This window comes from Penicillium vulpinum (genome assembly GCF_028829585.1).
Source record: "Penicillium vulpinum strain IBT 29486 chromosome Unknown utg000003l_segment0_segment0, whole genome shotgun sequence".
In the NCBI taxonomy this organism is placed as follows: Eukaryota; Fungi; Ascomycota; class Eurotiomycetes; order Eurotiales; family Aspergillaceae; genus Penicillium; species Penicillium vulpinum.
The window spans coordinates 984,226-1,006,518 of record NW_026643243.1 but is presented as its reverse complement, the minus strand read 5'-3'; the positions used below and the strand labels follow the sequence as shown (position 1 = coordinate 1,006,518).

Below are 22,293 nucleotides of genomic sequence, written 5' to 3'. Positions count from 1 at the left end.
TTTTTTTCATGTACAACAGCAACGATACCTCTGTCAAAATATTTATTTCTCTCCCTGCATCTCCTTACAAGATATCCGTAAGTATTATTTCGGTGTCATTCACCACTACATGTATGGTATCATTCCGAACACTCGTTAAAACACAGCATTGAGAGTGTAAAACAAAACGAGATACATCCACCCATAAATCAAATGCAAACACCCTGAGTCCCATTGACCACTTATGCGTAATTTAACTCCCCTTCGTCACTCTTCCCTCCATGAAATCAATCAGTCGTAAATTCATTTCTCGCTAGGGTCCCAGGTCGTAGTACACGCAAGAGCCTGTACGATAGTTGTAGATAAAAGCATTCGTGTAGCTTTCTGTGGTATCATTTGTGCGATTCTCCATGGCCAAGTCAGTAATTAGCTCATGCACTTGACCGAGGTACTTCCGCTCTGTCAGCGGTGCGTTCTGTATCACACTGCGCCAGCTCTCTGGGTCGGAGAGACGCGTGTTCCGAATAGCGTCGAGGACTTCGTCGCGCGTATCGATAGCGGCCACGGGGCCGTTTCGGGCATTTTCGGCTACTTCTCGGGAGGAAAGTAGGGCTAGAAGACATCATATCAGTCAATATATTGAATTGGATCGAGGATGGATTCGCTTAAAACATAAACATACCTGACTCAACAATGTTCCTTCGGTTCGTCTTCTTGCTTCGATGCTGGGGGATGAGAATTCGAACATCATTTGCCCGCTCCTGGGATGCAAGAGCCTCCTGCTGGCTCAATTGACGGGATTGCCGGGGATCAGCCGTTCCCTCGCGATGGTGGCGCGCCTGTACTTCCGATCGAAGCCACAGCACAAGTTCAGCGGCGCGGATATCGAATTCTTCCTTACGCATCAGGTTCCGAACTTTAAATCCACGCTCCTTGCTATCTTGCTTAGCGATGACAATCCACCGATGATTGGAGTCTTTGTATTTTGCTAGAAGCTCTTCAAGGGACGAGGCATCGACTGCAAGCTCCGCGCTTATGTTGTTTGACCAGAGTTCTTCGATAAGTTTGACTCCTGTTGTGCGGAGTACGGTTGCATCAAAGCTGGCAACAAGTACATCACACTTTATTGAAAATCAGCAAAAAATACATCAAACAAGTAGAGATAGGAGGTCACTTACCCGACGAGCCGCCCAGTACAACTCGGCACTTGTTTCAGAATCTTTTGATGGGGGCTTGACCTTCAGGTAGTCGATCATCGATGAACGTAGTCGATCCGAGCCGAGGTTGAAACCCACAGCATGCGCTTGTGGTCTGTTTGATAGGACGTTAGGTGAGAATTCCTGAATCAGCCGGTCATATCTGCCACCTGCAGCAAACACATCGCGTCGTTTGCTATCGAAAATACATTGGAACAGAATGCTACCGCGGTAGAACTTGTCATGAACACTGCTGAGTGGGTTGATGTAGATTTTCCGTTTCACGCCGAAACTCTGCAAATAGGTCATGAGCACGTTCAAGCGAGCGAATATTGGTGGAATCCGCTCTGCGTATTCAGTTCCTTCCATGATGTTCTGCAGCCTGCGTTGTGTTTCCTTCAATGAGTCTGTACCATATTCATTAGCGTCTTGTCACTAATCTGCGAAAGTGAGTTTAAGTACCTCTGAAATCAAAACGGGCAAGGTCATCCAGTGAAGTTGAAGCAACACCAATTGCGGGGGCCCGGAGTTCACTTCGAATCTTTTGCATAGTATATTTTCCAACATTCAGCTTACTGAGAACCTCCTTGGCTTTGGGAATTTGGGTAGACGTAATGCGACAGAATTCCATGATCAGTTGGAGCAGATCGGAGTGGTTGACAAGGAAGCACATCGGAGTAGATCGCAAAGGGGGGAATTCCTCAATGATTTCATCCAAAACTTTGATAACTTCTGCCTCTTTTAAGGCTAGATCCAGGGTGTTGTAGGAGACAATATCGAAGTCAACTTCGCGGTGAGTTCGTGGTTCGCTGCCATGAGTTGATTCTCTGTAGACTGTTCCGAATGCGAATGTCTTCTCCAGTGAGCGATCTTGTCTTGGAATCGCTCGTGCATTTGGAAGTGTGAGATCGTATGGCAGCTGTAAAAGATTGCCGGATGCATCCAGCAGTACCGCACCGTTGTTGTAATGCTGGGATCGAGGGAAGAGCATTTGCCTTGTTGACTCGACAGCACCATGTCTTCGAAATATCGAGGTAAGCTTCTTCTTGACCAGGCCCTGGACAAGTAGCTCATTGGCTGCCGGTGCCGCATGTGAGTCTATGTCCCAAGCAATATCTTCGAATTTTTTAGGCGACTGAGAAAAGATGGCTGATAGAATCTTTTTATAGTCAGGTGAATTTGGATCCGAGAGTAGATGCACAATAGCCCGTCTGAAAGTCTCTTCCTCGACCTGAAGAGGTATCTTTCCACTGGACAAAAGGTCGGAGGCTGTGGGACGTTCGCTCGGGGTATGACTCAGAAGAGATTCAATGATCTCGCCTTGGAGCAACTTATCAGATTGTTGGAAAGTGGGCGGAAGAGTATGGTCCTTTTCTCGGATTTCTCGAAGAGTTTGATCTCGTTCCATGCCAGTTGGCAATGGATGACACATCTCAAAGAAGATAACACCGAGTGAAAACATCTAGAACGCATGAGCATATATTCGTGGTACCAATTGCATGTTCATTACTCACATCGACCTTCTCATTGTAGTGCCCTGAAACAACTGACTTCATCTCCGGTGCCACATAGTAGGTTGTACCCAAACTGCGAGTGAAGTCCCCTTCGAAGTCAGCAGCTGCGGATGAACGCACCGCTGTGGTGAATTGACCACTTGTTGCAAGACCAAAGTCACCAATACGGGGGTTATTTGCAACATCAATGAAAATGTTGTCAGGCTTCAAGTCACGGTGTATGATTCCGTGACTATGGATATGGCTCAAGCCATCGAGAATTTGCCGAAAGAGACGCCATACACGCTCGTTATCATCGCACAAATCATCCTTTATTAGATCGCGCAAGGTCTTGGGGACAATATTAGTCTAGGACAACAAGCAGACTGATATTAAAACACTTACATGTTTCTCACAGTACTCCATCTGAATGTAGAGTGTGGTTAAAATAGGCCTTGCATAAGAGCCAGATCTCGCTCGACTGAGCTCAATTTCCTCAGCACTTTCGGAATCAACGCTAGTATCATCGACTCCGTTCCTCACTGGCGTCTCTGGGTGAGCAGGGTCGGATAGTGTTCCTTCGTTTTCATCATCGCTGTCTGATGCGGCAAACTCTATTTTCGGATATCCACTAGAGCTGATGAAATCGAGGCCGCCTGTACTGAATCCGTGGTGATCCTGGCTAGCAAATGGGTCACCTTCGGTGGAGGACATAGCCTCTTCCTCAATGTGATTGAAGTCCTCTTCAAGCCAGGCAGTGTAGTACCGGACAACATAGGAATGGTTCAGCCGAGATAGCAACATGGTTTCGGAAAGCGTGTCTTTCAGCGCCGCGGCTGATGTTTGGGAGATCTTCTTTATTGCATACAATCGGCCATCAAGCTTGTTCCGGGCTTTGACTACCTGTCCAAATCCACCACGGCCTAGCTGACCTGCCTCGTCGAAGTCTTGGTGGTATCGTGAGAAAGCTGGCATGGCTCCAAAAGAGTCTAGTCGTGGCCGTCTCTGCACGGACACAGATCCTGACGCTCTTTCTCGCATCTTTAACGGCGCATCCACCCGGAAGAACTCAGACGGTTGGAGTTGAAAGGCAGTTGGGCGCTTCCTGGGATCCGGGCGGAAGAATTCACAAAGCAAATCTTGCAGGGGTGGCGAGAGTCCCATAGACACCATCAACTGATTGGCGGAGGTGTACCTGAGGAGAACATCCTTTCCAAAGGCCATCTGAAGCAGCACAATTCCAAGATCCCAGACATCGGTCTTCATGGAAGGAGCCGAACTGTCCTGTGTCAGCTCTGGGGGTAGCCAAAGTGGTGATTTTGACGCTGCGAACGAGGACTTTCCACAGGGAGAGTCAGGTAAAGCTTCTTCGACGCTAGATTGTAGTTTAACGATAGTTTCACCAGAAGGAGTCCTGAACAGAAAGATTCGGCCACAGTGGATGTTCCCATGCACAAAACCGCTGCGGTGGTAGAACTCCAGAGCCTCGAGTAACTGAATCATCCAACCACGAAGCATGTCAACAGCTACAGTCCCCACGATATCCAGGAGCTCAGAAAGGGAACCCTTGTTTGCATACTCCAAAAGCGCAAAAACAGTCCAAGTGTGATCGGATGAATCTAATTGGCCAATTGGACGATTGATTTTAAACCCAACGAATTCAACAAGATTCGGATGTCGCAATCGCTTGATGCCTTCTAACTTATCCTCACTGGTACGCATCTGCTCGCGGAATGCCAATCCTTCGGAGTTTTTCTCGCCAAGGCAAAGCTCCTTCAAAACAAGCAGCGGGACATGGCATCGGTTCTCGGACACAACAGGTCTGACGGTAAAGGTCTTTCTGCTTTGTTTGCTTTGCAGCAGAGTCTTGCCATGAACGGCGCGGAAGACCAGCGGCTGCTCATCGGTGTCGCTAACGGCCAACGGAGGATCAAAGCAGATAGCACCAGGTGTATTTTCCCCTAGGTCATCAACATAACTCATATCTGCGCCGCCAGTTCGACTTTTTCGTCTCAAAATACGAGCCTTGTTCCGCTGTCGCATCTTGTCTTGAAGCATTTCTTGTAATGCGCGCTCTTCCTCGATAGCCGCAGCCTTCAGCTTGCGAAGTTCCTCTTGTTTTTCTAGGTCGGCGCGTTGAAGAGCAGCCGCCTCTTGCTCCATCCGCTCCTCTTCAAGGCTAGGGAGGTCTTTATCTTGTGCCTGTGCCTGAGCAACATCCTCCAGAACATCTTGAATGGACACTGCCAGCTCGTAGATCATCTCGCTTCCGAGCAGAGACTTTGGCTTGTTCCGTATAATTTCTTGTATTCGGGAACGCGCTCCATCGCGAAAGCCATCGAGGTTTCCCGGTGAAAGATTGGGGATTGTTTTAGGGTATGTAGCTGGCAGTTCAACTAACAAAATGAGGAGTACATCTGGATTCGAGGAGGATCGTAAATGAAGCTTGAATGTCACATCGGATGATTGCTAAAATGGACAGATTAGTGACTACGAATGACCCAAACAGCCAGAAGAGTGCACCCACCTGCCAGGCCGACCGCCTATTTTCTACTTCTTCAAAGTCATCGCCATAGATTGAACGCAGAGCTTCCGCCTCTGTCTGGTGAATTTCTCGATAATTGGTTGTAAATATGGGGGACGTCACGGAGGAATCGGAGGTTTGCTTTTTCTGGCGGGAGGGCTTTTTCCTCTGTTTGGGAGACATCGCGGGGCGTGGCGAGAGCTCGCCCTACATGCGACCCTGAGCGTCGTACGACATGGGGGTTGGTGATGAAAGGTGAAAGGGTTATGGGAGGTGGAAAAAGAATTGGGCAGTCTTTTTTTTTCTCTCCCCCTCTGAGGCTAGAATAAACAGGCGGTCAGATCATACGCCCTTCCATTTATAGAGTGGAGATGCTTAGTATAAATGACGTCCTATTAGTTTAACTGTGGATTTATGGATTTCTAGATTTATTGCTTATATTGTACTTGATTGCATTTCGTTATTCTTGTATGTTATGTTCACTTCAAAGTCTTTAGTAAGTATTCTCATGTGTCTTGAACTTGAGATTGACGATATCATCATCGTCAAACCAAAGCACCATTGTCCCTGCCCAATAGTGGACCCAGATATCATGAGGTGGTGAGCTGGTGAGCTGGCATACACCGAGAATGGTGGCAATTACTGTCACCGCAATAGTCGATCATTGCTGTTCGTGTTATCCCCGTTCCAGCTGTGACCATCACATATCACATACGATCGAAGACACCAAGCAACAAGCTACCAGCAATAGCAACCATTGGTGCGTATCCCCAGTGATTCCACTGTCCCTGTCCATGGGTGAAACAAATCAACCCATCTGCAAATGCAACACTGCTAGCGGCAAGCAAAATCCAGCCCAGGGTTGAACGGGTGCCGAAGTACGAAGCCACATATATGGCAGCCCCCATAAAGATATCCCTGACTCCGTAGATTGCCATTAGACTGTCAAACATTTGTTTGTCTACTACGGAGGTGGGTGGCTGAAATTCGAAGAAAGTGAGAGCATGGTCTGGACGTAGAATAGCGTTGACACCGAATCCGACAAACGTAGTTGCAATAGCGCTGGCAGCTATGCGGAGAACAACCGAATGAGAAAGAAGCATTTTGCTGTGCCAAGCCAGTCTTATGTTTGATGTTTGCGTTGTATCTGTGGTGGCTTGAAAAATTCAAGGATTTAAGCGCTGTAAAGGACCACACACTATAGTCTTCGAAGTTTGGGGAAAGACCAGAATCCAGGGATTTTTATACAAGACTAGAAGAAAGGATATTTGTGAGATGCCCTAAGAGCAGTCAGAATTCGAAGAATTGACGTAGGCTGCAATAGTGGAAGGTAGTAGACTTCAGGGCTGATATGCCAAGTACTCGGGGTATGTCGTTTTGCACACGCACGTGTGCACTCAGTATACATGCACCTGCAATATACGGAGTAGGGAGATCAACAGGGCCCTTATGGTAACCAACTTCGGCGAATGAAAAGGAAAGAAAAGAAAAACCCCCAGATATCCTAGTTTTAAAAAGGCCCAAAAAAGTGCCAAGTGTAAACAAAAACCAGTGCCAGACGTGCGAACACGAGCTTATCGATAAAGTGATCGGCGCTTCTGCTTTTCCCGACCGCGCGGACCATAAACATTGGACCTCAACTTGGTCTTAAGGATTTCCAGGTTTCTTCCCTGGCAGTCAAAATGCTGGACTGGATCAAGGGGAACGAGCAAAACCTACAGGCTACAGGTGTGGTGATTACTTTGACTTTTGAAGATCTTGCTCTAACATGATACTACAGATGACTCCAAGCTGCTAGAACCCCCTGAGACTCCAGGCCATGTCTTTGCGATTCGTGCTTTCAAGAGTGCTCTGTTTGGCACTCCGGGGGCAGAAGAGGATGAAAACAACGCGTCCCAGAAACAGCCCGGTCACCAACGAAGCAAAAGTGATACGATAAAACTAGCACCAACAGATATCAACATCGACGCGAAACCAGCCGACGCGGCTTACAACCCCACAGGATCCCCTACGAAAAGCATACTCGTTACACCCGGAACTTCATTGCGTCGCAAGACGGTATCATTTGGCGAGAGCGTTGTCGACAATGAGGGGAAACGCCCCGGCTCGGCCAGTAAGCCAGCCAAGACTCCGCCAAATCCTTCCGGAACCCTCAGTACTCAGTGGATGTCCGGATCATCAGATGGCAGCGGCAAGCCGAGGAGCAAACTCACTCAAACACTCATGAATGCACGCGATAACGCGTCCAAGAACTCCGAGCCGGCCAAGTCTGATGAGAGCACAGGCGAAGCGAAATCCGTCATAGTCTCTGGGTCGAAGGAAATCCTCGACAATGAAGATATCACCATCAATCTGGAAGACCCACACTCAGAGTCAGGCAAGTACTGGAAAACTGAATTCGACAATTACCGTGTGAGGACCAATCGAGAGATCAAGAAATTGATCCATTACCGGTCGATTGCCAAATCCTACGCTCGCAAGAAGGATACAGAAGCTATGCGGCTGGCCGATAAGCTCAAGGAAGAAGAAGAAAAGGTCGCCGAGATGGAAAGGCAGGTATCACGGCTTGCCTCTGCAATGGTCGGCGAGGGATTGACAGGCGATAAGGAGCACTTGGTTCAAGGCTTGACCAAACAAACCGCTCTCGCATTACAATACAAGCAGCAAGTTACCTCGCTGCGCAACGCCCTGGAACGACATGATGTTGTAGGCGATGGGGCAAATATCACACAAAAGAAAAAGGAAGAACTGCCTTCAAATACCCCGACGGACGAGCTTCGCAGAACACAGCAAGAATTAGAAAAAGCCAATGCCAAGATTAAGGAGATGCAAGACCAGCAGTCCGAACTGAGCACACTCCAAGACCTTGCACAGAGCTCAGAAAAGAAAGCACAAGCACTTGAGAAAGAGAACCACACTCTGAAACAAACGCTAGCCCGAGTGAAGCAGGAAATGTCCCGCTATGAAGGTCGGCGAAAGGACAAGGAAACGAGACTGAAGCAGAGAGAAACCAGACTGGAGCAACGGATCCAAGAATACAGAGAAAAGCTCAAGACTGTCTCTCAGGAGCATCGTGCCTCGGAGGAGAATTTGAGAAATACTTCTGATACAGAGCGCCGCCACATGCAGAAACAGATTGACCTTCTGAAGCTCCGACTAGGCTCTGCTGAACGCTTCCCAGCACTACCTTCTACGGAACGGCAATTCCTAAGTCCTCGCAAAGATCACACGAACGTGCAGGTGTTTGACTTTGCCGACCAGGATTCTACCGTTCAAGATCTTGAGAAACCTGAAGAAGAACCTACCGAAGATATCGATCTTCCCCCAAGCCCGAGTCCACGCTCCAAAGTACGCGATTTGCGACCTACTTTGCGCAGTGCCACATTAGGTACAATTGGTACAAGGCCGAAAGCCATAGATATGGCTACAGATGACGACGAAGTCACACATTATCTAAACGAAATTCTACTGAAGCCACGGCATGAATCCCATAATGCTATGTTGGATGAAATTCCTCCATCTTCACCTCCCGATATCTCAGCCTTGAAGTCGCTGAATCGCACCTTCTCACGACGCCGACTCGGTGAAGGCCAGCGGGCCTATCGGAATCTGAACCTCCCTGCTGATGACGACACTCAACTCAGCAATCGACAGACACAACGCGAACGGACCCACATCAAATCTACCCTTGATTCAATGTCAGGCCTCCCATCTCGCAGCCGATATTCAGCGTACACTGTTTCAGCGGGCGAGCGTGTGGGCAAGCGGTACGGGCTGAGTGATTTCCAGCGTGAAGCTCTCTCTCCTGAACGAATTGCCGCTGCCAAGTCACGGCTCAGGCAGAAGGACAGTCGTAAAGCCAAAGCATCTGGAAAGGAGAATGTTTGAGTCTTTGGTCACGTTAAGTGACGCTAATTGGCTCTTTGTTTGTATTCGCTTTCTAATTTGGAAATAAGGAGTGGCTTTTGGAGCATGATGGGATGGTGTTCGGGTTCATAGGCGCTACTCTTTCTCATCCCCTTTTTGCCCTCTACGTTTTTAGCGAAAAGACAATTGTTGAATTATTGCCTGATCAGTGACTCTTCTCTAGTCTCTCGGTCAGGACCGCTCGTATGCACTGTTCCCAAATTCTCCACCAGGTTCCTCAACAGACCCCATTGATCCCTTAGGTATCAGCGGCGTCCCAGCCCCTGCAAACAAGGATCCTTGGGTCCTTGTCAAGCTTTCATGACGGGGAACTCCCCAATGTTGGTATACAGTATATAGTCACCGCTCTTTATTCGCTTGACGAGAGTCGACAATAGACCTACTAAGATAACTCTAATGATTGGAGCAGCGGTATCTCTTATACCAAGCCCTTCGCTTCTCTCGTCGTTTGGGCTAGATATGTACATGGATATTGCGTCATAAAATACCTTTATTCACAATCTAGATTAAGTATTAATTCGTCTAGTTCTAGCTGTGATCTTTTACTACCCTAGCTCCAAAGGTTCCATATTCACATGTTTATCACGGGCACGACGGTGTTCAAGTCTGCTGTAGGACACGGTCGATCGTGCCTAGTGTAGTGTGATCTCAGGCCTTGCCATCAGAAAGCGACACAACGGCCCATTTTCCACTCCAGGCCCACTTGCGAGACTCGGAGCCACCGCCTCCTGGTAGTGCACGGAGCTTCTCATCTACGCCAGCGGGGAGACCGACAACGGTATCAGCCTTGCAAGTGCGGAAGGCTAGAACACGGATCCCGGACTTGGGGCCAAGTGGACCGATGGCCTCTGTGAAAGGAGTGGTTGGATCCCATTGAGCCTGGATGTTGTGAGCAAGAAACGCAAATGTCAAAAGAAGGAAAAGTAATGAATGCCGGACTTACATCATTGACCAACTTCCGATAGTTCAGGTCGCCCTTGAACAAAACAAGCTCGCTCTCCTTCAAATCTTCGAACAGCTCCGGTGCCACCGATGGCATGCGCCAATAACCGCCCTGGGTGGTCCAGAAAGCGTGCGGGCGCAGAATCAGCTTACCATCCTGGTGGAACTGGCTCCACTGCTCAAAGAGGAACTTCACGTCGGAAACCTCCTTCTCGGAAAGAGGGGGGAAGGTCTTGCCCGAGTCATCGGCTGCTGTGTAAAAGGCCTGCGGGTCGACCATGCTGTTGAGCAGATCGGAGAAATCCTTCGGCGTGACATCTGACACAAACCATGGCAGACGCTTGGGGTGGAGCACGACGCTAGTTGCCAGTCCGGCGGACAGCAGGTATCCACCGAGAATTAGGTCAACGAATAACTCAAACCCAGAGTTATCCAGAACGATGTCGACGCGGCGCTCGCCATCCTTCTTCTCTCTCCGTGCCTTTTGCATTGCCTCGAATGCAGCATCGAGGTCGTTGACAATGATATTCTGCTGCGATGCTTTGCGCGCCTGAGAGCCCTGTAGTTTCTGAATATCCTCGTAGGTGAGAGATGTCAAAAGTGACAAATCAGTGGCATTACCCCATAAGCAGATCTCGCACATCTCTGAGAAGAGAAGCTTCTCTGCCTGCTCGATTTCCTCGGGCGACTTGCTGTCTCTTCCTTTTCCCGACTCTGCCTCGATCGCCAATTCACGGTACCTCGCAGCGAGTTCGAGTACGGCGGGACGAGACGACTTGAATGTATCCATCTTCTGGCGAGCAAACACGTCATAGCCCTTCCAATGCTTAGAAAGAGCAAAGAGGGCTTCCATGCGGCGGTCTGTTATGGTCATCTGATCAGTATTGCCGTAGTTTATCTCATTTCCTGGTGAATTGGGGACTTGGGCGTACAGAGGTAACACTCTGAATAAAGCCAGGACACATCGTGCCAGTGGGGGTTTCCGCGTTCCTCCAGCTCCTTGTTATACGATGCAATATCTGGGTGTCCATCATCATCCAGGGGACTAGCCATAATAAACATGTCAGATGAAGCTCTTAAAGTTCTAGCATAGAGGACAAAAGGGCTCACGTAAGTTGTCGGTCGTGCTGAAGCTCATACTTCAACTTCGCCAAGTTGGCAATAATGCCCTTGCCTTCATTGGCTTTCTCGTCGTCATTGACGCTCACCACAGTGCGGTGAAGGTCATCAATAGCGCCAGTCTAGATTCATCACACGTATTCAGCAATTGATCCCTCGGATATCGATTGCCGGCCGCAAGCTCACGATGATGACAGGCCAGCGCTCGTTGGCCGAGATCGAGGCGAAGCTCGACTTGTCAGAGGTGAGGTATTGGGCTGCTCAGGTTAGTACGTTACATGTTATAGTCCTGGAAGAATACTTACGGGTTTTAGGATCGAATTCCATGACTGCTATGTGAGATGTATCTGGTCCGAGGGCAAAAAGAAGTCGAATTGGCAGAATTGAGGGGATAACGCGGGGCAAAAGCGGTGTGAAGTATACAGTTAGCGACGTCAGAGCTACTCAGAACTACTCGGAATACATCATTCATGCACATAAATATATTTGGAACATCAATTCTAGGTAGATCTCTTGGGCAACGCCGCGCTTGAAAATCAAATATGCCATCACATTCCCGAAAGAATAGAGTTATTTGCATATGCCTAGGACAGTTAGCTGGGGAACTACGTAGATGTTTTGAGGGTCATAATCTTACCATCGGCTTGATATCAGGGTGTGGCACTGCCTCAAAGACTTCATATGCAAGTTTGAGTTCAGGGCCAATGTTGATGTAAGCGCCCTTGTTTTCAGTCGAGTCGCAGTACCTGGGAGCGGAAAAGACGGTGATACAACGACCATCGTGTTCGACTTCGTAACCGCCCATCCGCACCTCGTGGGAGCGAATGATAGCCTCCAGACCGTTGTTTTCACAGAAGCGCTTGGTCACATCAGGGCCAAATTGGAGGCCGACACCACGCTTACTGGGACCGCGGCCAGCCTCGGTCTGTGGGTCTGTCCATAGCATCTCCATCATCAGGCCCGCTTGGCCAGGTTGTCGCTGGTTGTGGCGGTTGAGCTTGCGGATATCATCCAACTTGATCTTGTCATCGGAGAAGAGACCACCATGCAGCACAAGATATTTTTCTCCAATCAAAGTGGCCAGCGGCAGAGCCGAAAAGGATTCAGAGAATACCTTGAAGACACGCTCGTTATATTTAGCCTTGCACTCGCCTTCGAAGCCGTAGACCTTATTCATATCATCCGTCTCATGGTTTCCACGGTTAAGGAAAAGACCGTTGGGACGCAACCACTTGTATGCATAGAGAAGCAGCGCGATTTCGCAGGACCAGGAGCCACGGTCAACGAAGTCACCGTTGAAGAGGTAAGCGTGAGTATCGGAGGGGGCACCATTTCGTCGGAAGATCTCGAGCAAATCAAAGTATTGGCCTATTCAATCAGCAATTGTTTCACTCACCGAACATAGACAATACATACCGTGAGTATCACCACAGACTGTCAGCTTCTTGCCTGATTCAACACCAATTTCCACCATCGTGGGCTCATTGTATACAAGATCCTTGACAGCCTTGATGATCTGGAAGACATATTTGCGATGAATCTTCTTTCCATCCTTAAAGCGCTCAATCATATCATCAATGAACTCCTGTGACATTTCCTCGCCAAGGCGCACACCATCATAACCGTCCTCGACATTAATAGCGTCGATGTCCAAATCCGCAAAAGCAGAAGGCGGGTCAGAGATCTCAATGGCCCGCTCAAACTCCCTACGGCGGACGAGCTTCTCGCACTCGGCAGCCTTCAGTTTGGCATTTTGGTTGGTCGGTTCGCGGCGAACTACGGCTCTGAAATCCTTCAAGGCCTCTTTGTAGCTTAGAATGGCGGTATTGGCAAGGGCACGTCTCCAGTAAGCCTATGATAAATAGGGATTTAGCACATATCTCAGTCTCGATTTGTAGGCACAAGTTGTCTCTCTTTCCATCAATAAATACGGACTAACCTTCACATAGTTGGGATCCAATTCGATTGCCTTGGTAGCGTCCGCAATAGCAAAGCCGAAAGCTTCGAGCTTAATTTGAGCCTGTGACACCAATCAGAACAATACCGTTAGCCATACCGATCATAGAACAGCGTGCACGCGACCATTAATGTGCCACCATGATCCGGGAACACACCTGAGCCCGGTTGCAGAAGAACGATGGATCCTTGTCAAATTTGGCAATAGCCTGGTTATAAAAGTCGATTGCAACAGGCCAGTCATGCTGGGCAAAGGCCTTGTTACCTTGCACCTTGAGCGCAGTGGCCAGTTCTTGATCGGTAGCCATTTGGGCGGAGAGAAAACGCGAGGGGCACGAGACAGCGATTATCGGTGCGAAACAAGGGCGCGGAGGAAAAGATGACAATTATACCAGCCGGAAGAGAAAGAAACAAGTTTTGGAAATAAATAAAAATCCTCTAGATCCACTATAGACTAAGAGAGAAGAAAAGAAAGACGAAAGTGTAGCCCCAAAAAAAAAAAGAGAGAGAGAAGAGAGAGTCCGGTGCCTGCTTCTCCCATGTTCTTTTTCCCCGATCGCAACGGGTCTTGGCATTGATCCAGACTTGACGGCTAACTCCCATTCATAGCGTTCTTTCTTTCTTCACATCCTCATATCTTCTCCACATGTCTTTCTACGCCCCTCCAAACCAGCAGCGCATGCTGCGTGCCTGCATGGTCTGTTCTGTCGTCCAAATTCACAATGTAAGAACTATTCCCCATCTCCGTTCCGCGGGCGACTCTAACGACCCCGACTACTCTAGAAATTCATGCGTGAAGGCTGCCCAAATTGCGAGAGCACCCTCCAGCTCCGTGGGAACAATGATGCTATCCAAGAATGCACGTCACAGGTTTTCGAGGGTCTGATTGCTGTTCGAGATCCTGCTGCGAGCTGGGTCGCTCGTTGGCAACGGTTGGATAACTACGTGCCGGGCACATATGCGACCAAGGTCACGGGGACAGTAAGTGCATACTTTATTACTGGAGAGACGGGCTTTTTTGCAATCCCCTATGGCTCTCTTATTCCTCTTATTGAGCATGGAATGGCTAATTGTGTCTTTCGCTTTAACAGCTTCCCGAATACATTATCAATAGTCTAGAAGACTCTGGAATTAAATATGTCCCGTACGTGTTCCTCGAAGTTATTCTACAGTTCATCATACTAACGGTTGCTTGTTCCAGGCGAGATGGAAGCACTGGCGAGGAAGATGCATGAAGCATCTATCCTGAAATCTTTAACGCTACACGAATCCACCCTTGCCCATACATTTTTGATTATGGATACCATTACAGCACGCGCGCACACACACACACACCATTGATTCAATCAAGATATGCAATATGAGGGTGGTTTCGACAATTTTGCTGGTTGTTCGGAGTTTCGGATGGGAAGCCTTGCCTTCTTTTTTTCATATTATTTATTAGACTACAAGGGCATACACAGCAGATTTGCATTAGTTCTTGGAATTTTTTAGTTTCGGTTTCTTCAACTGGGGACATGAATAAAATATAAGAAAATGGCTTGCAGAGTAGATCTCTACTCTGGCCCAAATGGTTCGGTTTGAGTCATGACTCAATTGACAAACACAATATCTGGGGATGTACATGACATTTTTGTAGTGACATAAGGTCGTGAGAGCAAAGTGAGAAAGGTGGACCATCCAGAAGAAACAGAAAAAGAAAGAGAAGGAGAAAAGAGAAAAACAAGAAAAAAACGCTCATTAAGCCAATTTGAAAACGCCTGGGCACTTCTAAAAGTCATTGCCGGCATTTTTTTAGATGTTCTGGATGATCTGCTCGATCTTCTCGAGGAGAATATCAGCTGTAGGAGAAAGATACATTAGTAAATGGCTTTGGGGCACAAGAAAAGAGAATTTTAACATACCGTGGTGCTTCTGGAAGACCAGCATAGGACGCAAGCGGACAGCAGAGACGCCACTGCCACCAATGTTGACACCGAAGGACTTGGCCTTAGCGACCAACTGGTCACGCTTGGGTGTGTCCCAGGCGATGAAGGTACCCTGGTTCTTACCACGGAGGTTCTGGAAGTGCTGGGGGTACTTCTCGGAGAGACGGGCAAGACCACTATAAAGGTAGTCGCCAGTGGTACGGGTGTTCTCGACGAGGTTGAGACGCTCGATCTCCTCAACGATTCCACGGAAGATCAGGGCGCGGGCTGGGTCTCCCATCCAGGTGTTGAACTGGCGGTAGGGTTTGTTGGGGCGGAGAGCAGGGTTGCCGAAGTAGTAACCGGCAGTCTGGGCCTTCTTAGAGAAGGTGACCATGTCCGGGGGGGAGGACAGGTTCCAGTGGTCGTGAGCCCAGAACTTACCAGTGGCACCAACACCGGTCTGCACCTCATCGACGATGAAGAGGACGTTAGTGCGCTTGGTGATATCACGGAGACCTTGGAAGAAGGCGGGCGAGGCGTGGTTGTCACCACCCTCGGACTGGATGGGCTCGACCATCACGGCAGCGACGGGGTTGTGGAACTCCTTGATGAGACGCTCAACCTCGGCCAAGCAGCGCTGCTCCTCGGCGGCATTCTCTTGGACATGGTCCTCCAGCGGGTACTTCAGCTGGGGGAAAGAGGCCTGGGGCCAGTCAAAGGCGGGGATATCCAGCTTGTGGATAGCCTTGCTGCGGGTGGTGGACAGGGAGCCGAAGAGACGTCCGTGGAAGGCAGATTTGAAGGAGAGAATGGACAGTTGGGGCGAGCCGGGAACCTGGTTGTTCATGGTGGAGAGAAGCTCCTCCTCGGTGAACTCGACATCGGGGCCACCACGCTGCATCTGGCGGTAGTACATGAAGGCCGCCTTGTAGGCAGTCTCGTTGGCATCAGAGCCAGCCATGGCAGTGAAAACCTGGTTCAGGCCCTTCGGAGCAGCACGAAGGACACCAGTCTTGAGGACATGAGCCCAGTCGGATGAGGGGAAGTTACCCAGAGCTGGACGGTTGATCAGGGCGCAGGACATCTCGGCCGATGCGGCAATCTTCTGGAGGTGTGGGTTGTTGTATCCAACAGGGATGGAAGCAATCTGAGCATACCTGCTGGGGTCAGCTTCTCTATTTCCAATTGGCACTTATTTCTGTGACTTACACATCAAGGAGCTTGTTTCCGTCGAGATCAGCGATGCTAGCGGCGGGGTTAGTCGAGTCTTGATAGCGAGTTAAGGTCTTTCATACTAGTTTCCAACAGACTGAGTGTAGTCAGTCAACATGTTCAAGCTGCGAACATCGAAGACTTCGTCGAGCTCGGCGGCGGCGGCCTGGTTCTTAGGTCCGGGGATTGTCCCCGAGACGGAGGGAGCGGTAGGCTCATTGGGGAAGTATGACTTCTCCGCTGCACGCAGACCGGCAGTGGTAGAAAGAGCTCGAGCTGCCGGGAGGCGAGCTGCGGAGCGCAGCCGTGTGCTAGCACGGAAGACTGAGGACATTGTGATTTTGATGTGAATAAGAGTGGAGAGGAGCAGATGAATGGTGCGGGGAGGAGAAAAGCGGTCTAATGAGCTATCCTTTTGTGTAGTAGATACCCTGGTCGATCAATGCAGTCGGGTAGAAGAGAGCAACCGATGTAAGACAGATGTAGGACAGATGAAATAGAATGGAACACCAACAGGCGCGGGGTGGCTTTATACCAGGTGCAGCTGGAGAATGTTATCGGCCTTATCCTGGAGCTCAATAGCTTCTCCCCGCGTATATTGCTTTTGTGTCGGTGATATTGACCAATCGGGGGCTGTTCTCCACAACGAAACGCCGAGGATCCGATGGGGTATCTAGACGAATTGAGAAGGTCTACGCTGGTGGATTCTTGGTCAAATCTATATGGTAAGAGTTTTCATCAGAACTTCCAGGTGTGTTGTATTTATCTCTCGGTTGGGGCTCACACACAAAAGAAAAAGCCAATAAACTTGGAAGTCTTGTCGTCATGTCCCTGTTGTAGATCATTCCGGCATCTATGATAACATTCGAAGCTAATTATAGTCTTGGCATTTCTTATCTATAAATTATCTAGATGCGACCTCGGGGATCTTGGAAGGTCAAGGTGTAAGGGGGGGGTTTAGGGCTGGCCGAGGTTTATAGTGTTTAGCCCGCCAAAGCGCATTCATTTTTATTTGATAATGTATTGGCTTAATTGTATGGTCTTCTTATATAAAATGAGACTTTCAAGGTTTCTATGCATATGGCAATCTCAAAATATATATTGAAGGACGATCACGCTAAATATATACAACAATAGGCAAATACGTACGCAATGTATCAAGTTGGATTTGCATATTCTATTGCCTATGGATAGAAGAAACACGGAGAATACGTAGCGCATCATATAAAAGATTTCATGTACGCTGTTTGAGTGAATTTAATGTTCATTATCCACCAGCAAATACCTTTTGGCTTCTATTACACTATTCTCCACAACCAACCAATCAACTGGGCTTGTGGTTTAGTGGTATAATACTCCCTTAGCATGGGAGTGGTCCAGGGTTCGATTCCCTGCAAGTCCAGATCTTTTTTGCCTCCTTCATAATGAGGTAGAATTTTTTTTGTAAAAGTTCGTGTGTGTGATGCATTATTATCATGCTGGCTAGCGTTACACTGAAGTTTATATTTTTATTTTATATAAATTTGTAGAAAATTGGCATTGGGATAATGTGTAATTGTCCCAACCACGAAATAACCAAGGGTTTCATAACTTGGTTGAAGTGTGGTGCTAATAACGCCAAAGTCGAGGATCACCTCGAGTTGTCTTTTTTTGTTAGGATTCAATGGCAATGCCAATTTTTGGTATAACACCAATACTTTTTGTTGCATCATCTAGATGCCGTCAACAACTCTCGACGTACTAGCCTGAGGATGAAGATAGATGTCTTTTTATGCATACACTCTGTGTCTAGTTCTCCATTGTATTAGATCACTGCATTCTCATAACTATAACACAAGTATTAGGCCCCTTGTTGAAATAACCGGGGTCCGTTTAGTAAACAAGCAATTGGAGCCAAGTCTCAATATTCAATGTACAAGGCACATCGGCTTTGTGCGAAGTATCCCTTCTAGCGTAATAAAATCATACAGATTAAAGTGACATAAATGTTCATACAAAAAAAAGAAGAAAAGAAAAGAATGTACTAACACAGTGCGGTCAACGCGACTGCCGATCACCGAAAGGAGAATGCGTATCGCCCGGCCCAGACACAGAAGAGCCAGCACTTATAGGAGAGACATAAACCATGCTCCTCTTTATCTCAATGCTATCTGTAGGGGTCGGCGCGTGGCTGTGGTTATCGGAGGTAATATCATAATCATGGCCCATCTTATCATGGCTCGTAAGTCGTGACTCAGTCCAGCTCTCCATCTCGACGGTGCGCATAATCTCAAATCGATCGCTGCTAGAGGCAAGCTGGTGCGAGCCATCAGCAGCAAGACGGGATGCTCGAGAGCGACCGGTTGAATACCAGTGCTTGTTGGAGCGACTCCGTTGGTTGTAGGAGGAGCTAATGTTGCGCGTTGAGCTGAGGAGATGGGGTAGGAAGGCTGCGATGAGGGGACGGAGGGCCGGGGCCGAAGAGCAGATCTGTGGAGTATTAGCATTGAACATCTCAAGTAGCGAGACTTTTGATCTCTTACCAATCCTAAGCTGATTTCCACTGCGGCAGCGATCGGCACTGGCCATCCAAGCCAGGTCGCATCATAACCGGTCACCAAACTCTTCCACACATATACGGTTCGGACGGAGCCGGCTACGTTAACTATGACACCAAGGGCGAAGATGGAGATAACGGCGAGTCGTTGACGAGTGGGGAGTTTCAGACTCCAGATCAATGGCATTGGTAGAGTTGTGACCAAGAAATCGGTGAAGATGTTGATCACACTGGCGGAAAAGACAATCGCACCGGCATTCATGCAGTGATATGGCTCGGTAGGGCTAATTTGCCAGTATGCGCGGATAGGTCTATAGGAAACATTAGCAGTGGCCCGAGACCATCATGACACAAGACGACCCACTCACGAGCACTGAAAGATGCTGATTAAAGCGAACAACACACTTGAAGCCCCAACAAAAACAATGGCCAGAATAAACGTCCAGTTATACAACACGAAGTTGCCCTTCCCGAGGAGTCGTCGACAGAACCACAACAGAGAGATCTTGGTGAAGCTAGACGACAGCGAGAACAATATTTGGAAGCAAAGGTTCAGTTTCTGGATAGTGACGAGGTGCGACAATTCAATATCCCAGATATGGCGATTCATGCCAAAGTTTTCCGTGGCGATCGAAGTAACAGTGGCCATTGCGATGGCGAAAACCAGGCCGATGATAATCAGTACATCGTCAACACCGGCGCTGCATGTGATGCGGAGCCTGGTGTATAGACGGAGCGAGACGACCAGGAAGGCTAAGATGAGACAGATAATGTTCACGATAAGGACGCCATGCCCGCGTGTCGGAGGATCGACATAATTTGGGGTTGGCCACGAGCTCGCGATGGCTGCTGGAGGGAGCTTCATAATCTTATTCGTCCAAAGAAGGATACTGATATCAGAGGTACCAAAGCGGAAAGAAAATGCATATAGATAACCTGTCTAGGCAAGTGCCACCGCCATAATTCAAGTCAACAATGGAGAAAGTCGAAGATCAAGAAATAAAGAGAGTGAAGAGAGCCAACCCATGCGGCTATATTGCGTAGAGCATGGAAAAAAAAAATGTACACCCCACTAGGGGCATGGGGTAGATATAATTTGTACAAGGATGGTAGGCCGACTATAGAACCATAAGTAGGCCAAAGAACCTAGAATATTCCGAAGAAAACTACATATGATTCGAGAAAGAGAGAGATGCAGAATTTAGCGCCCGAGGAACAGACGAATATGGGAAAGGCCTCGTCATTTCCGAAGATGAGCCCTAGATACAAAATCAGAACAAGTCAACATCCCCTCTACGCCATATCGAAAATGGTAACACGGCCGAAAATTGGTGCAAAGTGGGATGCGGTGGGCAGCGATACGTAGATCTAGAGCCCCATAGTTCCCTCTTCGGCCCCACTGTGTCTTTGAGTCTGTGATCTAAGGCTTGTGAGAGGTTAAGTATGATAACGAGAGAGGGGGACCCCCCTGGCTCGCTTCAGGCACGAAAAACCATCAAATCATTGCATTGAATTGAGTGGAATAGAAAGTTAAAAGCACCGACCTCGTATATAAATGTACGATGTAACCCCTACGGAGATTTTTGCGCCCACATGTGGCCGATGTTGTCCCAAGGGGCCCGGGGCCCCGGGGTAAGCCGAGGCTTACTAGGCCATTAAATTATGAGGGTTTGAATCGCTTTCTATCTACTATATTGTAGAAATAGTGACAATTAAAAACGGATTCTAATGGAATAAAAGGATTAATAATATGTAGTTTGTAGGGAGTACAGAGTAGTTCATCGAGGATGCGGGGGGAGGTCACCTTTTGTATTCCCTTTCTCCACTTTCGCGCTATATTAATGCAATATGTATCATTTAACCCTATGGGAGGCGTTTGAGATAAAGCCCCCTGACACGTGTAAAACGGATAGACCGAGAAACCAAAACGCACAGGCGCCTTTTTGCCCGCTAATTTTCCGTTTAGCTATTTACCTTTTTATAGCACGCAAAATTAAGACTCTCAAACTTAATTGTGATCTACGAAGTAGATAGAAAACCTAGTTGCAGTTAAATTTGAATGATGGTTGAAGATCATTAAACATACATTAACAGACCCTTCGTCTCATCTTCGGAGACTCAGCCCCCAAACGATCAACAATTCTCTCAAATAGTCGAGCTGCTCCCCTGCCAACTGAAAATACTATAAGGCGGTTTATTGACAGCCCAAATTAATTGACAGGAATAATTTTGAGTTTTCTGAGAGATCACGTATTCTGTTGATTTGAGGTTCTTGATAGGTCTAATAGTTAGTACTCAAAATGAAGATCAAATGATGACAACAGCATAATCTCCAAAGTATGACACTGGCCATGATCTCTAGTGACCGTAGATAAACCCTCTATACCAGGATATTGGGTGTACATGTTAAGTTCCGCGTCACAACAGGTTTAGTAACAGCAATAGGAGAAACCTTGGAATAATCTCACAGCTGTTCTGAAGTTGATAGCACCTCCAATGGTCCTCTTTCATTGATATAACTAGACCTTGATATACCCCGGGAAAGGGAATTATTGGCAAATATAAAAAATGAAGCAAGGAACGAGAAGCAAGAAACAAAAGACGGCTGAATGCCTACGAAAGCAGGGAACTCATGTATGTAATCTATCTCTATGCATCAAGGGTAGAAAGGAAGGACTTGTATATGCAAAACTAAGATGCACGTAAAGCAAATATAATCTTTATCCCTTTTTACTCTACCGCTTGGTGTCCTTGTTTGTGTCCAGGGCTACCTCCGAGTTTTACAAAAACCCTCTAGTAGCAACAAACCAAGTGCACCAGGTGAGAGTCTAGAAACAATTAGAGGGAGTTCCTTGTATATAAATCTAAAGGAATGGGTATAGAAACAGCCATGGAACAGTGCACCGCAACACTGGGTCTAATATATGAGGCAGCACAACGCGCTATGGTTCTAAGAGGCTATTTGAGATAAAGTACATAGACTTGTAGCTATCCGGGTATTAAACAGCGGCCGAATATGCATGCTTACCTGACCACAGAGCCATTATTGGACAAATATATGCCATGAATTTTACTGGACAGCCCAATAATCGACAGGACCCTGGACCATTGCAGCTACTCTCAACACTTCAAGATTTCAACAGCATATCTTTTGGGCCCAGCAGCCACAAAATAAACGGGTCATATGATAGCCTTGGAAATTGCGGGGATTTTTGATTGGGGATATGCTTTTATACCACGCTCTAAAGTGGTGCAACCTTCTCGTAACTTGAGCCATCTTCCAGACCCCTCGTGTGTTTCTTTGCTGACTGCATGAGCTGAAACAATTCGATCCAAATCCCTTGCCAATGCTTGTGTTCGAAGCTTCCATTTTTAATGTCTTCAGTTAAGCCTTGGTCCTTTGCCTGATGGCGTTGTATCTATAACGGCACACACAGACCTATTGAGACAATAGCCCTAAGTATGCTCAGAATACAGGGTCAGGGGTAAACGGGAGCAG

General features: G+C 47.9%; 8 protein-coding genes across 8 annotated transcripts; 2 read left to right on the top strand and 6 right to left on the bottom strand.

The window, feature by feature from the left end:
* Positions 1-292: 292 nt before the first annotated feature.
* Positions 293-5,375, bottom strand: cpcC (putative protein kinase (Gcn2); the record flags this gene model as incomplete). The annotated part of the gene is made up of 7 exons (XM_057253184.1): positions 293-591; positions 662-1,100; positions 1,158-1,582; positions 1,638-2,637; positions 2,690-3,019; positions 3,074-5,137; positions 5,196-5,375. 7 exons carry the CDS (start codon positions 5,373-5,375, stop codon positions 293-295), a joined length of 4,737 nt encoding a protein of 1,578 aa, XP_057107046.1.
* Positions 5,376-5,685: 310 nt separating this feature from the next.
* On the bottom strand, positions 5,686-6,295 carry N7479_005486 (DUF4267 domain-containing protein; the record flags this gene model as incomplete). The annotated part of the gene is made up of 2 exons (XM_057253183.1): positions 5,686-5,834; positions 5,908-6,295. The coding sequence occupies 2 exons, from the start codon at positions 6,293-6,295 to the stop codon at positions 5,686-5,688; spliced, it is 537 nt and encodes a 178-aa protein (XP_057107045.1).
* A 579-nt stretch (positions 6,296-6,874) lies between these two features.
* On the top strand, positions 6,875-9,080 carry N7479_005485 (uncharacterized protein; the record flags this gene model as incomplete). The annotated part of the gene is made up of 2 exons (XM_057253182.1): positions 6,875-6,920; positions 6,973-9,080. The coding sequence occupies 2 exons, from the start codon at positions 6,875-6,877 to the stop codon at positions 9,078-9,080; spliced, it is 2,154 nt and encodes a 717-aa protein (XP_057107044.1).
* A 687-nt stretch (positions 9,081-9,767) lies between these two features.
* N7479_005484 (damage-control phosphatase ARMT1 family protein) lies at positions 9,768-11,507 on the bottom strand (the record flags this gene model as incomplete). Its single annotated transcript, XM_057253181.1, has 6 exons — positions 9,768-9,998; positions 10,063-10,922; positions 10,994-11,106; positions 11,172-11,302; positions 11,367-11,437; positions 11,486-11,507. 6 exons carry the CDS (start codon positions 11,505-11,507, stop codon positions 9,768-9,770), a joined length of 1,428 nt encoding a protein of 475 aa, XP_057107043.1.
* Positions 11,508-11,728: 221 nt separating this feature from the next.
* On the bottom strand, positions 11,729-13,444 carry ppt1 (protein serine/threonine phosphatase PPT1; the record flags this gene model as incomplete). The annotated part of the gene is made up of 5 exons (XM_057253180.1): positions 11,729-11,764; positions 11,818-12,548; positions 12,597-13,032; positions 13,120-13,200; positions 13,295-13,444. The coding sequence occupies 5 exons, from the start codon at positions 13,442-13,444 to the stop codon at positions 11,729-11,731; spliced, it is 1,434 nt and encodes a 477-aa protein (XP_057107042.1).
* Positions 13,445-13,782: 338 nt separating this feature from the next.
* Positions 13,783-14,371, top strand: spt4 (transcription elongation factor SPT4; the record flags this gene model as incomplete). Its single annotated transcript, XM_057253179.1, has 4 exons — positions 13,783-13,860; positions 13,920-14,117; positions 14,228-14,280; positions 14,338-14,371. The coding sequence occupies 4 exons, from the start codon at positions 13,783-13,785 to the stop codon at positions 14,369-14,371; spliced, it is 363 nt and encodes a 120-aa protein (XP_057107041.1).
* Positions 14,372-14,930: 559 nt separating this feature from the next.
* gatA (4-aminobutyrate transaminase gatA) lies at positions 14,931-16,592 on the bottom strand (the record flags this gene model as incomplete). Its single annotated transcript, XM_057253178.1, has 4 exons — positions 14,931-14,977; positions 15,041-16,203; positions 16,256-16,291; positions 16,342-16,592. 4 exons carry the CDS (start codon positions 16,590-16,592, stop codon positions 14,931-14,933), a joined length of 1,497 nt encoding a protein of 498 aa, XP_057107040.1.
* A 1,703-nt stretch (positions 16,593-18,295) lies between these two features.
* Positions 18,296-19,659, bottom strand: N7479_005480 (uncharacterized protein; the record flags this gene model as incomplete). The annotated part of the gene is made up of 3 exons (XM_057253177.1): positions 18,296-18,727; positions 18,781-19,105; positions 19,163-19,659. The coding sequence occupies 3 exons, from the start codon at positions 19,657-19,659 to the stop codon at positions 18,296-18,298; spliced, it is 1,254 nt and encodes a 417-aa protein (XP_057107039.1).
* Positions 19,660-22,293: the final 2,634 nt, after the last annotated feature.